This window comes from Trichoplusia ni, chromosome 4 (assembly GCF_003590095.1).
Source record: "Trichoplusia ni isolate ovarian cell line Hi5 chromosome 4, tn1, whole genome shotgun sequence".
NCBI lineage: Eukaryota > Metazoa > Arthropoda > Insecta > Lepidoptera > Noctuidae > Trichoplusia > Trichoplusia ni.
The window spans coordinates 7203030-7224543 of record NC_039481.1 but is presented as its reverse complement, the minus strand read 5'-3'; the positions used below and the strand labels follow the sequence as shown (position 1 = coordinate 7224543).

Genomic DNA, 21514 nt, shown 5'->3' with positions numbered 1-21514 from the left:
TGATTGAACTCCTCTGCTCCAACGGCCATCGGTACGTCGGTAGACATGACCAAGAGACTGTCGTTTTATCTTGCTAGTCAGACACTCAAGTTCTTTTCCGGACAAGGTCATTTCGATTTCGTCTGGCGCTATTCTTTTACGAACTAAATTCGTGAAAATCAGTTTTTGAATAAATATGTGTCCGGACCTTCTTTAGAAATTCTATTTGTTTCCTGCCGCAAAGTGTATAGATATTTTAGTAGACAGTGTTATCTTATCCGATTATAATTATTTACTCGTACCATATAAAAATATTCCAATGGATATAATGAGTTTACCTTCGCCGATTAGACAAATCACGATGATTGACAAAATTATTTCGTATCGCAGAAATCTATCCAGTGCAACACGAACTTATCAACTTATCGGTTGCCGTGGCACGATAATCTTTACAGGAAAAGTTTCTAAACGAAAACAACAAAATCTTTGTGCTATAATTTCTAATTAATTCTCGAAAAGATTAATACACAATTAAATGATGAAACATTAATACGGAGCGTTTATAAAACGACTGTAGAATATCGAAATAGTTCTTTTTAACAAATAAAATCTCACTAATTTGCTCCTTTAACAGAGTTGATAACACTGTTATAGCAGCAAAAAGTTACTTCTCAGTTCCATGCAATAATTAAATTCTATCTCTATAAGTCTTGGCATCGTGGAGATTCCGGTGTTGGTGGAGGTATAGGAGCTCGGTAGTACTTCTGGTAGATATCCTCCCAGAAGCGGTAGCGTGTCTCCAGCAGCGGCTCGTGACGCAACTCCACCTTCTGTCCCAGAGACATGTACGGCGCCCTGTCCACGCCTGCCGCCGGCCACGCGGGCAGTGATGAACCTTCCGGCACGGGTTTTCTGTAAGGAAATAACAATGATTGTGATCTCATTAGTTATTTTATTCTTCGAAATCAAATGAAACCGTTACCATTTTTGCATTGATGTATCTTTTAAATTAAAATCGATCCTTTTTTATCACTGAACGTCGACAGTACAAAGACAGGGATGAGAGCCAAATTTTTATCAAAAATACTTGCCCAGTTCTGATAAAGTTGCGCCAAATTTGTCTCATAGTTTTCTTCATACTCAAATATTCTGGGGTGACAAGCTGTTCATTCGCTTGTGCATAATTTGCACCATCCCATATAGCAGCACTTTGAGCACAGTGGTCCGCGCCCCGTATGTTAGTTTGAGGCACTAGCGGAGTGTTTTCATTCACAAAAGAATATTCATACAAATATACTTCATTGTTTCCAGCTTCTCCATGTAGCTTAACAGCCCAAAGCATGGGGTAAGCAAATATGGTATCCGAAAAATAATCAATGTAACTTAAAATGTTATCATCACCAATTTGTTTACCTCCAAAAAAGAATTTCTTAATTTTGTTGGCTACTTCTTCTTTTTCGTCTCCAGTCTTAAAGGTTAAGTCAGCAGATAAAAAATCCGAAAACTTTTCATTCATCTTATGTTTCCAGTCTTCATAGTGTACGTGCACACGCATTAATCCTTCCATTTGGGTAAAACCATACAATACAGGTATCTTTCTATAGGAACCCTTCTGTAAAATACTTAAAGGAGATTCTGTAAAGAATGCTTCTTCCCTTGTTTCTCGTTCCAAACACGGTGAAAAGACAAATGTACCGTCAGTTCTATCATAAAATGAGTCTAAAGTTAATAGTTCCCATGATGCTGTCTTATAGAAATATTCTAAAGCGTAAACATCATCAACTTTCGTGAAGTTTAATCTTTTAGCATGATTCTTGGCAATATCTAATGGATCCCTCTGAATTGAAAATGCGGCAAGGTTTCCTCCGCTCTCGGGGATTACTCTATGAAACAATCCTTCGGCTGTTTTTGAGAGCATTAAGAGGTCGACTGCTGCGGCACCTGCACTGTAGCCTGCTAAAGCAACATCGCTAGGGTTCCCTCCGTAGCTTGCAATATTGTCTCGCACCCAGCGAAGTAAAGCAACCTGGTCTTTCATCCCGGCGTTTCCAGGAACGTCCTCAGTTCCAAGACACAAGAAGCCATGAATGCCCAAACGGTAATTAAAAGTGACCAGTATTATATCTTTTTCTTTTAACAAATTCGTCATTTTTGCTGCATCACCATATCCCATAACAAAGGCTCCTCCATGGACGTAAACAAGTAATGTGAGATTTTTCTTACGTGTATCGGGCACGTATACGTTAGCAATAAGACAATCCTCTTGCGTCACTAAGTTATCAGGCAGTGGTGCTATTGATATTGTTGTTTGTGGACAGATTACGTGCTTGTCGATAGCGTCCAGTGGTGTCTTCCATATTGGTGGTGGAAGGGGTGCCTGCAAAAAGAGTTTTACAATAATTAATTTGATATTTTTATGGTAGAACAGACTTTACTATAATGTAATAATACGAAGTAGATGCAGAAAGTACTTAGTCATTGTATTCAAAATTTCTTAAGTTTGTAAGCTTATCAAAGTTGACGGAATTCCAAAGGAACGGAATCAAGCAAGTACTGACTTGACACCACTAAGTAGGTTAAAATTACTGTTACCAAAGCGATTACTTGGTGAAATCGCTGTTCTGTTATATTTATGTAAAATTATGCTCGCGATTCGAAAGAATATCTTGGACTGTTAATAGTTGTAAAGCCGCATTTCTTAAAAATATTTAGTATTTTTTCAAATACCTTGTATTTATTTTCCTTGACAGGAGCCGTTGCATATGGTATGTTATAAAAGACGTATAATTCTGTTTCGGGATCTCTGCGACCACGCACCGGTCCCTGCGGGGTATCCAGCTCCAGCCAGTCCTCATCACTTGGCTGTTGCGCGAATGTGACGTACACAGTTACCATGCACAGCAGCAACAGACACGGGTACAGATCCATGACCACGGCTCTCATATCCGTAATACCGGCGAAATACTTCTTACGTTTTGGATTGTATGTTATCCTATACAAATGTATGATAATCACTATATATATGCACGCACACGAACCCAGATAATAACATTATTGAATAAGCGAACAAAAAAGTTAAATAATGGTAAGATAACTCTTAAACTAAACTAATATCACAATAAGCAATCCTTGTAGACAAAAGATCTATTTTATGATCCAACGTTTTGAGCGCATGCAGCGCGCGCCACGCGTCGTTTATATTTAGGTACAGACCGTATTAGTCTAAGACTAGTCCAAACGTCCTTAATAAGTCTAAACAAAAGCGATGTGTTAGTCCTTTTAAGTAATAATAAAAGAGTAGGGAATCGGCAATAAACCTGTGATCTGGTTAAAACCTTTGCTATTTTTCCGGACACAGAAATGATGAAATCAAAGAAGAGGAAAAAAGAATTCCATAATTATGTGACCAGGTTTTCTTTGAGCTTACTTATCTGAGACACTCCTTCTGTATTTGCATTTGTTTATCATCTATACTAATATATAAAGCTGAAGTGTTTGTTTGTTTGTTTATACGCGCTAATCTCAGGAATTACTAGTTGGAATTGAAAAATTATTTTTGTGTTGAATAGACCATTTATCAAGGAAGGCTATATAACATCACGCTGCGACTATTAAGAACGAAGATACAATGGAAAATGTGGAAATAACGGGGAAAATCCTAACCACGTGGACGAAGTCGCGGGCAACAGCTAGTTATAGAATATAGGTAAATATAGTCACATATAAAAATTTGTTCACTTTCCATTACCAAGTCTACTGGTATGAGTATTATATCACACTGATATGGTTATGTTTGTTACATCTTCAAGCCCGAATGGCTGGACCGGTTTTTATGTTTTTTTTCTTATGGACACCTCAGATTAACTCATTGATTTTCGTTGAAGGAGGTTAATGTTTTGAAGCTGTAACCAACAGCGAGTGTAAATAATAATAAGTAAAGTAAAAACTTGGTAAGTTTTGTCACAATTATGCTTAGACTAGCTGTTGCCCGCGACTTCGTCCCCGTGGGTAGATGATATAAGTTATGATTTATACCTGCCCTGCTTTTTTCACATTTACCATTGTATCTTCGCTCCTATTAGTCGCAGCGTGATGGTTTATAGCCTAAAGCCTTCCTCGATGAATGGTCTATTCAACACGAAAATATTTTCTCAGGTTTATATATTAGTATAGAGTATAGATATAAAGCTGAAGAGTTTATTTGATTGTTTGTTTGAACGCGCTAATCTCAGAAACTACTGGTCCGAACTGAAAAAATATTTTTGTGTTGAGTAGACAATTAATCGAGGAAGGCTTTAGGCTATAAACCATCACGCTGCGACTAATAGGAGCGAAGATACAATGGAAAATGTGAGAAAATACAGGACTGGTATAAATCATAACTTACATCTTCTTCTACCCACGGGAACGAAGTCGCGGGCAACAGCTAGTATTAGTATAAAGTATAGATATAGATTAGATAGTACAGAGTAATTAAACCCTTATTAATGAACTATTGGTATACGTACGTACAGTACCTGCGCACATTGGCTAGGCTTAGCCAAATACATAGGTATTCATGAAGATATTTAAGAAATTGATTATGCACGTGTCATACTGATTCAATTACAATACGATCAATGATTATAAATAGATAGAAACTTAACGTTTTTAACTGTACTTACAGATTATTATATGACCTCTTTTAATTACATAAGACTATGTTAAGTGTTTAACCGCAAATGTGTCAAAATATCAAAAGTAAGGTTCAGTTTGTTCCACCATTTTCCACAAGATGTCACTGTGCTTTGAGACCGCTTTTCTGAATGGCGGTGTTAAAATTTTCCGTGTATACTATAAGGGAGTCGAGGATTTTTTTTTTGGTCTCATTTTATGTAATATTCGGATTAAAGTATTTTGGTAACCACGACCAGGTGCTTTAATCAAATCAACCCCCAGCTTAACCCTCCGATACCGAGGGTTAAACATTAAGGATCGGGTGAAGCAAAAAGGTAAGTTTCTAAAATGTACTAAAATTATTTTAGTCCGACGTGTCAAAGTACGTGTTTATTTGTTTTTCTCAATAAGAAGTCGTATTATACCTATATTTTTGTTTTTTTGCTCCAAATATCGATACTTAATTTTCGAAAATATAAAAAAAAAATCGTTCATAAATTTATAAAATTACTCAATGAGTATATTTATTTATTAGTGCAGTTATTACACTACACAACATATAGAAAAATACACACATAATGTAGGTACATTAAATTTTCATGTGTATCCTTTTTAATACACAGCTTGATTGAGCACTGGTGCAGGTGGAGGAATAGGCTCCAGGTAATACCTCTGGTAGATGTCCTCCCAGAAGCGGAAGCGTTTCTCCAGCAGGGGCTCGTGTCGCAACTCCACCTTCTGTCCCAGGGACATGTACGGCGCCCTGTCCGCGCCGGCCGCCGGCCACGCTGTTAGTGCCGACCCTTCCGGTACAGGCTTGCTGCAAGACAAAATATGTTTTACTGCACCTATATTCTCTTAGTATGTCATGACTCTAGCGTCAGCTCCCCAACAATTATTTACATTTCGAAACATCAAATCACTCATGTCATGCGTATTCGCCAAGGCTTTGAGGTTTCACGGTTCCACAAACCAAAAAGGTAGTCAAGAACCATTTACCAAAGTGACTATTTAAAATTATAACAGGCATGAACCAAATATGGGATTCTAGAATCGCCAGCCCACGGTGAGGCGAGGTGATGGTGAGTTAAGGTCTTGTACATAGTGGGCAGAATTTTATATTATAACTAATGTAGATATAATTGCCAAATTAACTCGAATTTCTTACCCGGTTTTAATAAAATTGTGCCAAATTTTTCTAACGGTCTTTTTCATAATGTGAAAACTAGCGCTTGCAATATTTTCATCTCTGTCACCAACAGCATCTGTTTGAGCACAGTGGTCTGCACCCCTAACGTCGGTGTGAGGTACTACAGGAGTGTTCTCATCCACAAAAGAATAATAATACAAATATGTTTGATTATTTCCAGCCTCTACTTGCAGCTTTACAGTCCAAAGTATAGAAGTTGTAAAGTATACATCTGAAAAAAAGTCAACGAATCTAAGAACGTTTTCGTCACCAATAGGCTGACTGCCAAAGTAGAATTTCTTTATTTTATCTGCTACTTCTTCTTTTTCCTTGTCAGACCTGAACGTCAAATCAGCTGGTAAGAAATCAGAGAATTTTTCATTCATTTTATGTTTCCAGTCTTCAAATGATTGGATGCGCATCAACCCTTCCATATTAGCAAAACCGTACAACACGGGCAATTTCTTGTAACTACCATTTTTCAATATACTTAAAGGTGATTCTGTCAAGAATGCGTCCTGTTCCGTTTCACGCTCTAAACATGGCGAGAAAAGGAAAGTGGAGTCAGATTTATTAGAGATCTCTACAGAAGTTAAAAGCTCTAAAGAGGCTGTCCTGTAAAACTTTTCCAATTCGTGAATGTCATCTACGTTCGTAAAGTTCAAACTTTTGGCATATTCTTTTGCAATTCCCAAAGGATCTCTCTGGATTGTAAATGCCGCAAGATTTGCTCCACTCTCAGGTATAACTCGGTGGAACAATCCTTCTGCAGATTTAGAGAGCATTAAGAGATCTACTGATGCAGACCCTGCACTGTAGCCAGCAATAGTGACGTCATCAGGGTTCCCGCCGTAGCTTGCAATATTCTTTTGTACCCACCGAAGCAAGGCAACCTGGTCCTTCATACCGGCATTACCTGGTACGTTATCAGTGCCGAGACAGAGGAAGCCATGCGCACCAAGGCGGTAGTTGAAGGAGACTAGAATGATATCTTTCGTTTTTAAGAAATGTTTGTGTGTTGTTAAGTCTCCGTAGCCCACTATAAAACCGCCTCCGTGCACGTATACAAGAACTGAGAGATTCTTCTTCCTTGTGTCGGGCACGTACACATTAGCAACCAGGCAATCTTCTTGTGCCACGAAGTTTTTAGGTATTACGTCTAAGTCAATGGTCGTTTGTGGACAATTGATCTGTTTGTTGGTGGCATTAAATGGTTTGCTCCAAACAGGCGCCGGGAGAGGAGGCTGAAATGGTAATGACAAACTTATAATGACTTATTTAAAGCAAGCATCGCTTAAGTATGTATGTAGTAATAATGTATGTAATGTATGTATAAGTATGTAGTATGTTTTTGATAATGTCTGGCACACAAACATAATTAAAGCAGTCATGATTTGACGACTATTTTAAGCGGGTGTTTTCGCATAGCATACATGTATTTAATTTTTATCACATGTTTCTTGATCTAAGGTTTTTAGTATTGGGCTGTTATTATAAGAATAATTAAGTTTAGATTACCCTGAATTTGTTTTCGCCGACGGGAGTGGTGGCGTACGGTATGCTATGAAAAACGAATAGGTGATCTGCATCGGGATCCCTGCGGCCGCGCACCGCTCCCTGCGGGGTGTCCAGCTCCAGCCAGTCCTCGTCACTCGACTGCTCACATGTGACGCACACAGCCGCCGCGCACAGCAGCAACAAATACGGCGATAGCTCCATAACTGTGGTGTTTGGTTATAAAAAAAAAACTGATTGATAATATATCGCAGTGTTTTTTCTAATTTTATAAGAAATGTCTGTCAACAGTAATTTACGTACATTAGTATGTTTACAACGAGATTCACGGACTTTTCGAACAAGATCACGCATTAAAAAAAAACAGAATCGCCCTTTAAGTATTTGTTACTTTTATAACATCCATTAAAAAGATCAACTAAGAGTGGACAGAGTATAAGCAAATAAATCACGAACTCACTTATTTGTTTAAACAGAAGCTAATACGACATGAGCTCTATTTTCGCTGCCTCGCAAGAGCTAACACATTTAAGTCTATTTTGCACTGTAAACACGACTTATCTAACTATAGCTGGATTTGAATCTGAATTATATTTGGAATTGTAAAAATTCAAAATTCCTTTTATAGGTCAAAGCCTTCCACTACAACTTAAAGCAAAATTGTTGCGGTTGTGAGAGAGAAATAGCACTCAACGCCATGTATAGGGTCCTCTCGCTTCCACGTTTGCTAAATATTCTGTTAGAGGTATCTCCTCGACTCGAATCGATAATGGCTGCATGAAGATAGTCTTAAATCAATTTTAAAATAATATTTGACCTTTAAACATCTAGGTAGCAGCAACTATAACTTTATAAATGTGATTTGACTAGCCATATAATATTTTTTTTCGATGTGTAGCAGATTTATTTTGAATAAATTTAGGAGTTTATGAAAACCTTTAAACATAATAATATTCACATTTCATTTAATTGGCTGACATATTCCATTTCCCTTCAACTTCTTGTGACAATACTTTGGTTTTATCCAATGTCTTAAGGGTCTAAACAGACGGACCGCATTTCAACTGCAATCCAACTGCAAGTTTGCATTAACCGTTACAGCAACCGTCACACGACTGCACGCCGACTGCAATTGGACCGCACGGTAGGTTTGCAGTTCTATTGCAGTCGTGTCAACTGCATTCAAACTGCATCCGAACTGCAAATTTACAGTTGGATTGTCCGTCTGTTTAGACCCTAATAGCTCGTCGTTAACAAACATGTTGATCGAAGAGGTATTTTCATATCAAAGTTTTTAATCGCGTTCGCCGATTTAATCAATTTTACATCTCTCAATATTAAAACTTTAACATAAATTTGTCATTAATAGTTCATTGTTTCTGATCAAATTTAACACTTATTTTTTTATGTATAAAAACAAATTCATAATTATAATCGATTAACCTTTTTAAAATGTAAAATTATTAAAATAATTTCCTGTTTTAATATTTAATTTCGTGTCTAAGTTTTTAGTTTATAGTTTTCAAAAAAACTGTGACCTTTTATTAGGAAACTTAGCAAAATTCCATAAAATTCTATACACATATAGGTACCTACTTGGCAATACTTTTCTAATATGCCATTGCTATGTAACACAATATTTTCAGACTGTTTGTAAATCTTCAAATTATTAGGATATTGAATAACAATAATTATGAACATTTGCTTATGTTTTCCTGTATTTACGTCTTGCCTACTATGAAATCGCATCCAGGCACGTACGTATATACGAATACAGAACTGAGAATTTGAAAAGTCTGTTTTACATTGTCAATATTTAGTGAATAGACGCGCGGTTGTTTGGAGACGAACACAAATTTTAGCACACAACTAAGTATTTAATCTCTGAATTATCTAAGATAAAATCAGTTTTTGATATATTTGGGAATTCATTGTTCTAGCAGCTATCAATACTTTTGGTATACACGAGGACTGCGGATCGTAGCTTTTGTTGCTAATTGCTGAACAGTTATGCAGTATGCACCATTCGTATATTCAGTCAATGTAATACTGTACACATGCCTATTTTTGAAATTGTATAAGACATTTATTCTCTGTCATGATTAAAGAGATCTAGAGTGACTAGGCCACAGGTAGAAAAAAAATACATTATTGACTATTAGTATATTTATTCGACTTATATGACTGAAATCGGTAATTTGTAACATTAGATCTTTAAAGTCCAGTTTTTTTTGGTGATAAATAAATAAAACTACTTAAGGTAACGTATAAAGCCATATGCTAATATTTTAATACCTATCACTTTTTTCTATTATATAATGTTTAGCGTCGAAGCGGTCAAGTGGTGTTTAAACAAGTTCAAAACATTTCAGAATACCAATCATTTTCTTCTATAACTCAATACGAGAATTAGGTATACGTTCTGGTGGAGGTATAGGCTGTAGGTAGTACTTCTGGTAGATGTCATCCCAGAAGAGTGTGCGTGTCTCCAGCAGTGGCTCGTGCCGCAACTCCAACTCCTGTCCCAAAGACATGTACGGCGCCCTGGCCGCGCCTGCCGCCGGCCACGCGGGCAGCGATGACCCTTCCGGCACCGGCTTACTATAGAAAAGAAAACAAGAGTTATCATCAGGTACAGAGTTGAAAATAATGCGTTGTAAATGTCTTATTAACTTACCCGGTTTTGATAAAGTTGTGCCATATTTGACGTATAGTCTTCTTCATGTTCTTAACTTCAACGCTAGCAAGGTCTTCATCTAGGGAGTCCACAACAGCGAATGTTTGATCACAGTGATCTGCACCTCGAATGGTGATAGGAGGGACTAGAGGGGCATTTTCATCGACAAAGGAATACTCGTACAGATATACACTTTTGTGCCCAGCCTCTGCGTACAGTTTTACAGACCATAGCATTGCATGAGAAAACGTGACATCTGTGAAAAAATTAACGAAGCCTAATTTGTTGTCTTCGCCGACCGGTTTGTCTCCAAAATAGAATGTCTTGACCTTATCTGATACTTCTCTTCTTTCTTTTTCGGAATCAATTTTTAAGTCATTCGGTAAAAAGTCTGAAAAATTTTGATTCATTTTGGGTTTTAACATTTCGAAAAATGCTAAGCGCCCTCTACCTTCCATTGCGGCAAAACCATATAACACCGGTAGTTTCTTGAAGCTGCCCCTTTGTAGAATGCTCAGCGGTGACTCTGTGAGAAAAGCTTCATCTTCCGTTTCACGCTCTACACATGGTGAAAAAAGTGCTGAGGAATAAAACCTTGTTGATAAAATGTCCGTATAATACAATTGTTCTAGAGGAGTAGTTCTGTAAAACTCTTCTAAAGCGTGAATGTCGTCGATGTTGGTAAAGTTGAGTAGTTTAGCTTGATACTGTGCAACTTCCAAAGGATCTCTCTGGATCGTGTAAGTGGCAAGATTTCCTCCGCTTTCAGGAATAACTTTGTGAAACAATCCCTCAGCTGATTTCGACAGCATCAACAAATCTACTGACATAGATCCCGCACTATAGCCTGCTATGGTGACATCATTGGGGTTGCCACCATAACTTGCAATATTCTTCTGCACCCAACGAAGTAAGGCTATCTGATCTTTCATACCTGCATTACCAGGTACATTTTCAGTGCCGAGGCAGAGGAAACCGTGGACACCCAAGCGGTAGTTGAAAGTGACCAAAACAATGTCTTTACTTTTCAATAATCTTTTCGGTGTCAAGAAGTCTCCATAACCTCCAAAGAAGCCACCTCCGTGCACGTACACAAGAACTGAGATATTTGTCTTTCTAGTGTCAGGTACGTACACATTGGCTATCAGACAATCTTCTTGCTCTACACTATTTTTAGGTTTCAAATTGTATAATTGAAGTGTGTATTGTGGACATATGATGTTTTTGTTGATGGCATCATACGGTTTTTCCCAAACTGGTGCTGGAAGAGGTGGCTGAAAATAATTTAAAATTAATAACTAAAAGTTATTAACGAATGCAAATCTTCATAATTGCTACGGTGTATGATACTTGAGAAGTGGGTTGGGAATCTACTGGTGGTACTGTATTTTATTTTAAAGAAATAATTGAGCCCTGTATATATTTCTGTTCTTAAGGAATAAGCAGTGTAACTAGCTCTACTTCGTTTTACTAAATTTAATTAGAAATTAAATTACCTTGTATTTATCTTTTCCAACTGGAGCTGTTGCATATGGTATGTTATGGAAGGCATATAGGTGATCTGCATTGGGATCCCTGCGGCCGCGCACCGGTCCCTGCGGGGTGTGCAGCTCCAGCCAGTCCTCGTCACTCGGCGGCTGCTCACATGTGATGCACACAGCCGCCGCGCACAGCAGCAGCACGAACATCAGCTTCATGGCTATAGTGGTCAATTAATTATTTGTGAAATGAGCTTAGAATATCAGAGAACTGTTTTTATACGTTTGTTGATGATGAATAGTCAACATTCTTTCTGAAATTAGTTTCTTATCACTGTCGACTGATTTCTGTGTGCTTATCTCCTTTTAATCTGATCTCGCTTTGAAATTAATTGGGTTTCAATACTTTTTATTTTTCACCATGCACGGTCTGTATGGTGCAATGCTAATGTTGAAAATTTTTTCATATATTTTTAGTAATAAAGTGGTTACATAAACAGGGCGTGAATCCGAATCATGGTGTGGCAGAAAGCTTGGTGTTAGAGAGAGGAAAATGATCGCAGCTCGTGTCGCAACTGCACGGATAGCGGATTGGCTGAGGTCACCACACCACCCAGCGAAGGACAAGCATTTGTGTGATCCGCAAATGCTTGTTCTGAGTCTGGGTCTTGTGGTGGGTCTTTGTGGTGCTTGTGATTTGTATGTTTGTACAACCCCCCGCGACACACGGATTTATTTCCTTCCAGCGGGAGTCGTTTCTTTAAAAAAAAAAGAACAGAACAATCCGTCCGGTACCGGCTTACTGGTGAGCCTACCAGAAGGATTGCTGGTTAGACCCTTCTACCAACCACAGATTTACTACGCTCCCCCCCCCTCGCCCCTCAATGTTCTGCCACCTGTCGGTTCTCAAGCCGCAGTGGCATGGTGTTTAGTATACTCCTACGCCTAAAGGATCCTTGTCCTCGGGACAGTGAACTACCTATGGCTCGATGGATGGTCTCGATGATGATCGATCTTTGGCGTAACAAGCAACTTATCTTGCCAGTAACTCCCAGTACGTACGGTTGTCGCATCTACGAGTACATCGTGATATGGCATCTAGATCTATTTATATAAAAATGAATTCCTATTTCCCTTGGTCACGACATCACGACATCACGTGCTGGACCGATTTCGCTATTTTTTTTTTGGTTATATTTGTCATTGTCAAGAGAAGATTCCTGTGAAAGAAAGAAAATGAAAAAGTGAGCGAAAAATTAGACAATTTAAAAATACTTAACCAGCATAATAAATAATCCCAACTTCGATAGTGATTTGTTGGATAAAATAACCGGGAAACGGCGGACCACAGCAAGTAATCTAATAAATGTCATACTGTCGTTTATGTACAAAAGTATTTGCTTAGGAACAATACTTTTGCCATTAAAAAACAGATCTGAAAAATTGCAAGTGATTATTCGTGCCTAGGATTGAGTTTTTGTTAATCACGGTGATTGTTGTGATTTACGTATCTTTTGTCATGTGTATCGTATATCGCATGGCAATATAATCATATCACATTGTATTCAATAACATTCTTATCATAATTTCTTAAGCCTAAATTTATCACACACGGCGGATAAGATAATTCACACTGTTTTGACTACTGAAATATGTGTATTTTTGACAGTCGTCGTGAATCAGTATTTTTGGAACGATTATGAAGATTTTCATGTTGTTGCTATGTGGAGTTACAGGGTAAAGCTATAAAGACGTATTGCAGGACAATCATTTTCGCACATAATTGTAATCATACTAAGTATTGGAATAATTTGGCACAAGGGATGATCGGAATGATTTTTATTTAGACAGTTGTAATTTGTAATACGACTGCGACACTGATTTCTTGAGACTGTGAAGAGCGCAAATCTATTTTCACCAGCGATTTAATGGTTAAACTTTATCACCGAACCAGTAAATTGCCAGCAGAATAGTGCAAAAACAATGCCAGTAGTCAAAGCTACCTGAAAATTGGTGAAGAGGTTTACGTTGCATCCTACTTGAAGAATATGAATTAATCCTAAAATATGAAATTCATCACTTTATTCTGAGGACGTCTACAATGTACTAATCGATTTGAGGAAAATAATTGAAAATCAAAATCTATATTCATGGTGACATTTTAAATTATTTTGTCGCAGCCGCAGTGTATAGTGCTAAATCACTTACAGACACAACAGTGCTATCTTATCCGGATACTTATTCTGATAATACGATATATGCTGATAACAATGCTATTAAATTATGTAATTTCCGTAGTTTCCGTGGATCATGATGATTGGCTATAATTCTTTGAATCGCCAGGTCAAACTACTTTAGCACTATCTTTGTCTAATTACCTTAATCGGTTTTCGGGGCATGATAAAGGCTGAAAAGAAATATTGGGATTGGGCCAACACGATATAAGTGTATGTGTGTGTTAATAAGTGATTAAGCTCTGTGGCCATTCGGGAAGGCTATATTAGTTCTCACGGAAGGTTCATGTGTGGTCAGATTCCTTGAACCCAGGCCAGGAACAAACGTTTCTCGAGGTCATTTTTGTTTTTATTTATACTTTCTCCTTAATTTTCTTTTTGAAACACCCCAAGAATCCCAACTTTAAGGTTTTGTAAATTGTTTAAAAATACGAGACTAAGCCTACTTGAGGAAATCCAAACATCTAAAGTTTAAAATATAAGACTTTGTGCTTTACAGTCCCATGTGTAGCAAATCGATGATTCGATGAATAAGTCGATTATAAAACTTAAAATAAATTGTAACCCTACGAGAGGAAGATGTCACATAGGACAGTACACATGTCCGCCACACTCTGGCTGCCGAATTCAACGCGATAATGATATGTTATTAATCAGTTACCTAAGTTTCAAAAGTCTATAAACATTCTATCTTACCTCTCATTATCATTGACTACTTTATCAGTAGAATATTTAACACACTTATTACCTACTTTTATTTTATCATACCTAGTATCTTCATGCAATTACAAGTCACGATGGATCCACAAAATTACTTGTTTGCTTCCCGAATGATTGATACTATCATTATCCTTTCGATCTAATCCGATTTCAATTAATTGATTCATCTTTAAGTTTGACGCATGACTAGAGCATTTGTTTCATAATAATTACAACGGGGAATATGAAAAAAATATCGTCGCTGCTTTTAAGGCCAGTAAAGAAAAATTACAGATTTTAAAAATAATGACGAAATAAAAAAAGAAAATTGGAATGTAAAAACTTTCTGTACGAAGGCAGTGTAAAAACAAACCAAATTCGAAGCTTGGACGCCTCCATGTAAATATTAAAAATAAGATTACTACTCTAAAACGTTAAAATTTGATAGAATGCAGGATGAGATCTTGGTTACAGAACACCGCATAATCATAAAGGAAGACGTTATTAAATCGTGAATTAGTATTACTATTAGTATATAATTCAGCGTGGGGAATTTAAAAGTAGCTGGCTCCGACTGGTTGCAGAAGACGGAGCACGGGTGTTTTGGTGCAACTCCAACTTGAGAGAGGTCCATGTCCAGCATAGCGATAGGCTGAATTGATAGCGAATTTCGTACACTTTGTAATTGTTTTGTACAATGCACAGCAAGATTTTTGGGAGAAATGTGGAACCATGACGTGTGTAATAAGGTTAGTTGTAGCATTGAATGGCTTGTCTAATTCTAATCTCTCTCGAAAGCTACTCGTTTTTCTGACGTAACTTGGCTGCGCTGCTTCAAGCTACTTAAGTAACCGGAAACAATGTGTTGAGATTACTCGCATTGATAGTAACTTAAGCTGTACCTCATATAGATCGAACTACGAATTCAACAGATTTGGAGTTCCCCAGGGGAGTGTATTGGGACCGCTCCTATTCTTGATTTACATAAATGACATTCCAAAAGCAACTAAACACAAATGTACGTTATTTGCAGACGACATTGATAACTATAAAATAATACTAGAAAATACAGTAGAAAATACAGTAGAAAATATAACAAAATGGCTTGCTGAAAATAACCTTAGCGTAAACATACATAAAACTAAATTTATACAATTCAGAAACTACAATAGTAAACATCAGAACTTAAAAATATATCACTGTGGGCAAGATATAGAAGAAGTAAATGAAACTAAATTTTTGGGTATATTATTAGACAAACATTGTAACTGGAAAGCCCAAATTAAAAATGTGTGTACACGAGTAAACAGATCTACGCCCTTAGGGAAATAAGAAAATTAGCAAGTGACAAAACGGCTTTATTGGCATACTATGGATATGTAGGATCCGTTCTAAATTATGGTATTTTTTTATGGGGAAATTCGACGGATTTAAATCGGGTTTTGATTTCTCAGAAAAAATGGATACGAGCAATATGTGGGGTGGGGCCACTAGACTCCTGCAGGCCATTATTTAAAAGACTAAAAGTCCAGACTGTTGTTGGTCTATACATTTATGAAATCGCAGTCTTTGTTTAAAAACATTGCTATCTTTTTGAGAAAGCGAGTCTAAATAAAAAATATTCTTCAAGGGATCCCACCAGATTGGTCGTCCCAGGTAAATCCACAACTCTATTCAAAAAAAATTGCAGTTGCATGGCAATTCAGATTTATAATAAAATTCACAGACATTTCCGAGAAATGACACTAACAAATTTTAAAATTAAATTCAAAAAATGGCTCATTGACAAATGTTTTTATTCTGTAGCTGAATTCATATCATGTAATAAAATAAATATAGATAGTTATTTGTAAAAATATTGGTGTAAAATTGAAATTAATTATATATGTTTATTTTTTTTAGTTTGTCAAATATGCTCTGAGATTTTGATAACATAGTAAACATAATTTAAATTATAACCCCACATACCTTATTATAATGGTCATATAAAATTTTTGCATGCCGGTTAAACGGCGAGACATGTGAAACACTACCTACTGTACCATCTTTGTAACAACAAACCTTGAGTAACTTATGGAGTTTCTTGCCGGTTCTTCTCCATAAGAATGACACTTTGGAACCGTGCAACTAGAGTCAGTAATAAACCGTTTTTAAAGTGCCTGAGATACGGCCTATTTGAAATAAAAACTTTTTGATTTTGATTTTGATCATGTTTCTAGCAAATAAAATTTCTTATTCTTCTTCTTCTTTAAAGCAATTCTTATTAATTGCAACAAAAATAAACAGAAATTGAAACAAATACTTTATTCAAACCATAATACCAACAAAATCTTAACGAGGGTATTTTCAGTAGTCGTATTTGCCTGTAGTGTTTATTTATATACAACACAGAGTTAAATATAAGTTAGTTCCTTATTCTTCTCAATTGCATATTCACAATATATGTATTTAAATGGTGTCATACATATTTTTACAAGCCTTAATATATGACTAAAAGATTAACTCTATAGTTCTTGATGCTTTCGTGGTTCGGGTGCTGGTGGAGGTATAGGCTCCAGGTGGTACTTCTGGTAGATGTCCTCCCAGAATCGTGTGCGTGTCTCCAGCAACGGCTCGTTTCGTAGTTCTACCTTCTGTCCCAGAGACATATACGGCGCCCTGTCCGCGCCTGCCGCCGGCCACGCGGGCAGTGACGACCCTTCAGGCACGGGTTTGCTACAGAACAAAATTAATAATTTATGCATTTATTTAAATAAATTAACCTGCAGCTGATCCTTTCCTATTAATTTCAGATCAAAATTTTATTACACATTTTTACATGATTACAGTATATTATGTTACAAAGCTCAATTTCTCATAATCATGCTTAGCGACATTAAAGTTATCGTATTCTCGTCATACGTAAGTTTAGCCCAATAGCACTGGATTGGGTACAACGAGCTACAGCAAGTCAAGATTTGCGATAAGTTCTAAATATGCTCACCCAGTTTTAATGAAGTTGTACCAAATTTGTCTCATAGTTTTCTTCATACTCCTATATTCTGGGGTTGCAAGGTTTTCATCCACATGTGTTATGTTAGCACCATCCATTATAGCCATCGATTGTGCACAGTGATCTGCGCCCCTTATGTTAGTATGTGGAATTAGCGGAGTGTTTTCGTCAACAAAAGAATATTCATACAAATATATTTCATTGTTTCCAGCCTCTACATGTAGCTTGACAGCCCAAAGCATGGGGTAAGCAAATATGATGTCCGAAAAATAATCAATGTAACTCAAAATGTTGTCATCACCAACCGGTTTGCTTCCAAAAAAGAATTTTTTAATCTTCTCTGCTACTTCTTCCCTTTCTTCCTCAGACTTAAAGGTCAAGTCAGCAGGTAGGAAATCGGAAAACTTTTTATTCATCTTATGTTTCCAATCTTCGTAGTAAACGTGTACGCGTAGTAGCCCTTCCATTTGGGCAAAACCATACAGCACGGGTAACTTCTTATACGACCCCTTCTGTAAAATACTTAAAGGAGATTCAGTGAGGAATGCTTCCTCCCCTGTCTCACGTTCCAAGCAAGGTGAGAAGACAAAGGTTGAGTCGAGTCGGTCAAAAAATGAGTCCGAGGTTAATAGTTCCCATGATGCTGTCTTGTAGAAATCTTCTAAAGCATAAATGTCATCAACGTTTGTAAAGTTTAACTTTTGAGCGTGAGACTTGGCAACATTTACTGGGTCTCTTTGAATTGAAAACGCCGCAAGATTACCTCCGCTCTCGGGGACTACTCTGTGGAACAACCCCTGCGCTGATTTTGACAGCATCAAGAGATCCACAGACGAGGAACCTGCACTGGCGCCTACAAGAGCAACATCGTTCGGGTTTCCGCCGTAACTTGCGATATTGTCTCGCACCCAGCGAAGTAAAGCAACCTGATCTTTCATCCCGGCATTTCCAGGAGCGTCTTCAGTGCCAAGACACAAGAAACCGTGGATGCCAAGACGATAGTTAAAAGTAACCAATATTATATCTTTTCTGCTGTTAATAAGGTTTGAAAATTTCATTAGCTCTCCATAGCCCATTATATATGCTCCTCCATGGACGTAAACAATCACCGTAAGATTTTTCTTTCGTGTGTCAGGCACGTATACGTTAGCGATAAGGCAATTTTCTTGCGTCAGCAGATTATCCGGTAATGCCCCAAAAGGAATTGTCACCTGCGGACAGATGACATGCTTGTTGATTGCATCGAATGGTTTTGTCCATACTGGTGCAGGAAGGGGTGCCTGCAAAAAAAGAATATTATAAGGAATATGCCCAGGTAAAACTAAACCAGTACGCCGAAATAAATGTTTGCCATTTTTTGTTGGCTTAAACATGCTTTTTAGAGTATGTATGGGTTTGAAGGCACGCAGTGCAGTTTCTATCATAAATGCAACTATGAATGTGAAATCAAAAATTGCAAAACCGCAGTGTGCTAGCGATCAATTCTCAAAACTCTCCTCCTATATGAGAGGATTGAGGCCAGCAGTAATACATTCATAGTATTTCTTAGGCGAGTATTATTATTACATAAATACCTTGAATTTATTTTCTTTTACTGGAGCTGTTGCGTATGGGATGTTATAGAAGACGTATAGGTCCGTTTTGGGATCCTTGCGGCCGCGCACCGGTCCCTGCGGGGTGTCCAGCTCCAGCCAGTCCTCGTCACTCAGCGGCTGCTCACATGTGACACTCACAGCCGCCGCGCACAGCAGCAACACACACGTCCACAACTTCATAACGACTGTTTTGAAATAAAACAATTAAGTGTAGATAATTTATTTTTATAGAGCGAAGTTTGAAGATAATATTGTGTATTAAAATTATCAATGCCGATTTTTTATCATTTTGCTGTCTGTAGCGAATATGAATCTTTTGACTTGCTACAAAATGTCTATGCCATCCGAAGCACATGCTAACACGTATGAACTTGTTCATCACTTCTGAAATAGCTGATAAATCTGAATGGTGCACAAACGTTGGATCGCCGTATTGTATGATTATCCTCATCATTTTCCCAAGCCTGTTTCATATTTGGAAAATTTAACTCTTGGGTGTCAATGAAAAGCTAAAGAATAACCAAAAGAACAGCCGTTTAAATAAAAAATGGCTGGACATGTTCTTTGTCCAACGGTCCAACGTGCAGAGGCCTTCATGAGAACTTTAATCTACAAAGTGATGGGGCATCTACTAGGGATCATTCACCTCTGCTCTATGGGAGAACAGACATGAAGAATCCAAAGTAGATGCAGAACTATTGCAAGTATGTGTGTAAAATCAATTTGACTATTATATATATGAGACATTGTTACGTGGACCAGTTCCTTAGATTATCCGGCAAACTATGGCACCTGCCTCTCTACACATGGTGATGTAAATAAATTGGCAGGCGGTGACTCGCCACTCACTAGATGGGCCCCCTATGATACCGTCACGCTTGACAGCAGGTGGGCAACGCCAGTGCGAGTGGCTAGGGGTGAAGAGAGGTGCGACACCGATTTCACTATCGCGGGTCACAGGCCCGGAGCGGGTTTCCTCGTTATTACGCCATTAGACAATTCCACCCCCGAGCATATAGCTCTAGCGACCCCTCTCTAGCCAGTCAGTTAAGGCAAGCAAGAGCTGGGAGTCCCCGTAAAGAGTGACCCCCTGGGGCATTTAGGTTCCGTTGTGTCGCTACTCATAAACAGCTCGCCACAAGCTGCACTGCGGATGTATGCTCCTATCTCAAGGTTTGAAAAAGCGTTGGTCATGCGTAATTCCCATGGAGAGAGAGAACGACTAGCCCCGAGGGGGTTATTTTATTTATTTTTATCATGTAGTTCTGCTGAATTTGAGAATATGGACTTTTGGCATAATTATGTTGTTTTAACGGAGAGGTCTTCTTCTTCTTCTTTTATTTTTAATTGTAGAGTGTGCATAGAATATAAAGCTTTCTGGCCGTAAGTAGATCACAAATAGAGTACAAATATTCCTATGAGAAACTATACGGTTTGAAATACATAACCTTAATTAAAGACCATTATTCTTGATCAAGGTCCAGAAACTTTATCTTTATTGCAGCGCCCTACACTGGTATGCAATTAAGTAATTATTAGTTGCGGCAAAAGAGCATAATTTTTTATATTATCTTTTTATTCAAGCGCGTTTAATTTTATAAATACCTAGATGATAAAACCATAACATCACATATTGTGGTAACACACACACATAAGCGACCAACAAGCGACATAGCTTGGCAAGTAAACTTGTAAATGCAGTGTAAAGTTATACATGAATAAATGATAAAAAAAGCGGCAGGCGGCAGAAAGCAGGTCGCGTTCTAGAACAACAATTACGTTACGCGGTAACTATACACCGTGATTTTTTAGTCGTCTTACAAAAGCAGCCCAGTTCATGTATCCAATGACTAGAACACGTTCATGATAAAAAAATAGGTATTTATGAGATTTGAAAAAAAAGATGCATTTTTTATTCAATATTATGATGCAATTCGTAGCTTTTTAGAAACACAGCTCTGTTGCGAGCGCGGCTCGAGCCTTGTAACAATGGTGAGGGGCGCGGGCGGCAGCGTTTTTATCATTTTTAAGAGTATATTTCAGATTTCTCTTGTTTAATTCGCTTTTGTAAGACGACTAAAAATCATCGTGTATAAAGGCCATCGGACGCCTACAATGTACTTAACTAAATAACTAGAAAATATATAAAGACTAGATACTAGAAATATCCACAGTCAAACCACTAATTACGTACAGAGGAAATTACAGTCAGACATGGTTTCTGTAAGAATTTTATATAAATAAAAAAAGGAAAATAGGAGTTAAAAACGATATTAACAGGAGATTTTGGTGCTAAATGTATTGCTTTTGTTCGCTTGTTGCAGGTGGAGTTATGGGCTCCAGGTAGTACTTCTGGTAGATGTCCTCCCAGAAGCGTGTGCGTGTCTCCAGCAGCGGCGCGTGACGCAACTCCACCTTCTGTCCCAGAGACATGTACGGCGCCCTGTCCGCGCCTGCCGCCGGCCACGCGGGTAGCAACGACCTTTCTGGCACTGGATTA

At 37.8% G+C, this 21514-nt stretch overlaps 4 protein-coding genes across 4 annotated transcripts; all 4 read right to left on the bottom strand.

The window, feature by feature from the left end:
• Positions 1-593: 593 nt before the first annotated feature.
• LOC113492806 (juvenile hormone esterase-like) lies at positions 594-3143 on the bottom strand. Its single transcript, XM_026870484.1, has 3 exons — positions 2707-3143; positions 1071-2356; positions 594-891 (listed from the first exon to the last, which is right to left on the bottom strand). Exons 1-3 carry the CDS (start codon positions 2920-2922, stop codon positions 681-683), a joined length of 1713 nt encoding a protein of 570 aa, XP_026726285.1. The 5' UTR covers positions 2923-3143; the 3' UTR covers positions 594-680.
• A 1986-nt stretch (positions 3144-5129) lies between these two features.
• On the bottom strand, positions 5130-7088 carry LOC113492813 (carboxylesterase 1C-like). The gene is made up of 2 exons (XM_026870490.1): positions 5804-7088; positions 5130-5455 (listed from the first exon to the last, which is right to left on the bottom strand). Exons 1-2 carry the CDS (start codon positions 6727-6729, stop codon positions 5248-5250), a joined length of 1134 nt encoding a protein of 377 aa, XP_026726291.1. The 5' UTR covers positions 6730-7088; the 3' UTR covers positions 5130-5247.
• Positions 7089-9490: 2402 nt separating this feature from the next.
• On the bottom strand, positions 9491-12101 carry LOC113492812 (juvenile hormone esterase-like). Its single transcript, XM_026870489.1, has 3 exons — positions 11513-12101; positions 10017-11290; positions 9491-9940 (listed from the first exon to the last, which is right to left on the bottom strand). Exons 1-3 carry the CDS (start codon positions 11711-11713, stop codon positions 9730-9732), a joined length of 1686 nt encoding a protein of 561 aa, XP_026726290.1. The 5' UTR covers positions 11714-12101; the 3' UTR covers positions 9491-9729.
• Positions 12102-16716: 4615 nt separating this feature from the next.
• On the bottom strand, positions 16717-19194 carry LOC113492808 (esterase FE4-like). Its single transcript, XM_026870486.1, has 3 exons — positions 18994-19194; positions 17411-18699; positions 16717-17142 (listed from the first exon to the last, which is right to left on the bottom strand). Exons 1-3 carry the CDS (start codon positions 19192-19194, stop codon positions 16932-16934), a joined length of 1701 nt encoding a protein of 566 aa, XP_026726287.1. The 3' UTR covers positions 16717-16931.
• Positions 19195-21514: the final 2320 nt, after the last annotated feature.

What these genes read in the sequence shown, in the direction of transcription:
- LOC113492806 (XM_026870484.1), bottom strand. Translation starts at nt 2,922, where the DNA reads ATGAGAGCCGTGGTCATGGATCTGTACCCGTGTCTGTTGCTGCTGTGC. An exon ending in TCAAGGAAAATAAATACAAG is followed by an intron (nt 2,357 to 2,706) that starts GTATTTGAAAAA and finishes CTCTTTTTGCAG; the next exon opens with GCACCCCTTCCACCACCAAT. An exon ending in CGCAACTTTATCAGAACTGG is followed by an intron (nt 892 to 1,070) that starts GCAAGTATTTTT and finishes ATTTCCTTACAG; the next exon opens with AAAACCCGTGCCGGAAGGTT.
- LOC113492813 (XM_026870490.1), bottom strand. Translation starts at nt 6,729, where the DNA reads ATGAAGGACCAGGTTGCCTTGCTTCGGTGGGTACAAAAGAATATTGCA. An exon ending in CACAATTTTATTAAAACCGG is followed by an intron (nt 5,456 to 5,803) that starts GTAAGAAATTCG and finishes TTTGTCTTGCAG; the next exon opens with CAAGCCTGTACCGGAAGGGT.
- LOC113492812 (XM_026870489.1), bottom strand. Translation starts at nt 11,713, where the DNA reads ATGAAGCTGATGTTCGTGCTGCTGCTGTGCGCGGCGGCTGTGTGCATC. An exon ending in TTGGAAAAGATAAATACAAG is followed by an intron (nt 11,291 to 11,512) that starts GTAATTTAATTT and finishes AATTATTTTCAG; the next exon opens with CCACCTCTTCCAGCACCAGT. An exon ending in CACAACTTTATCAAAACCGG is followed by an intron (nt 9,941 to 10,016) that starts GTAAGTTAATAA and finishes TCTTTTCTATAG; the next exon opens with TAAGCCGGTGCCGGAAGGGT.
- LOC113492808 (XM_026870486.1), bottom strand. Translation starts at nt 19,194, where the DNA reads ATGAAGTTGTGGACGTGTGTGTTGCTGCTGTGCGCGGCGGCTGTGAGT. An exon ending in TAAAAGAAAATAAATTCAAG is followed by an intron (nt 18,700 to 18,993) that starts GTATTTATGTAA and finishes CTTTTTTTGCAG; the next exon opens with GCACCCCTTCCTGCACCAGT. An exon ending in TACAACTTCATTAAAACTGG is followed by an intron (nt 17,143 to 17,410) that starts GTGAGCATATTT and finishes TTTGTTCTGTAG; the next exon opens with CAAACCCGTGCCTGAAGGGT.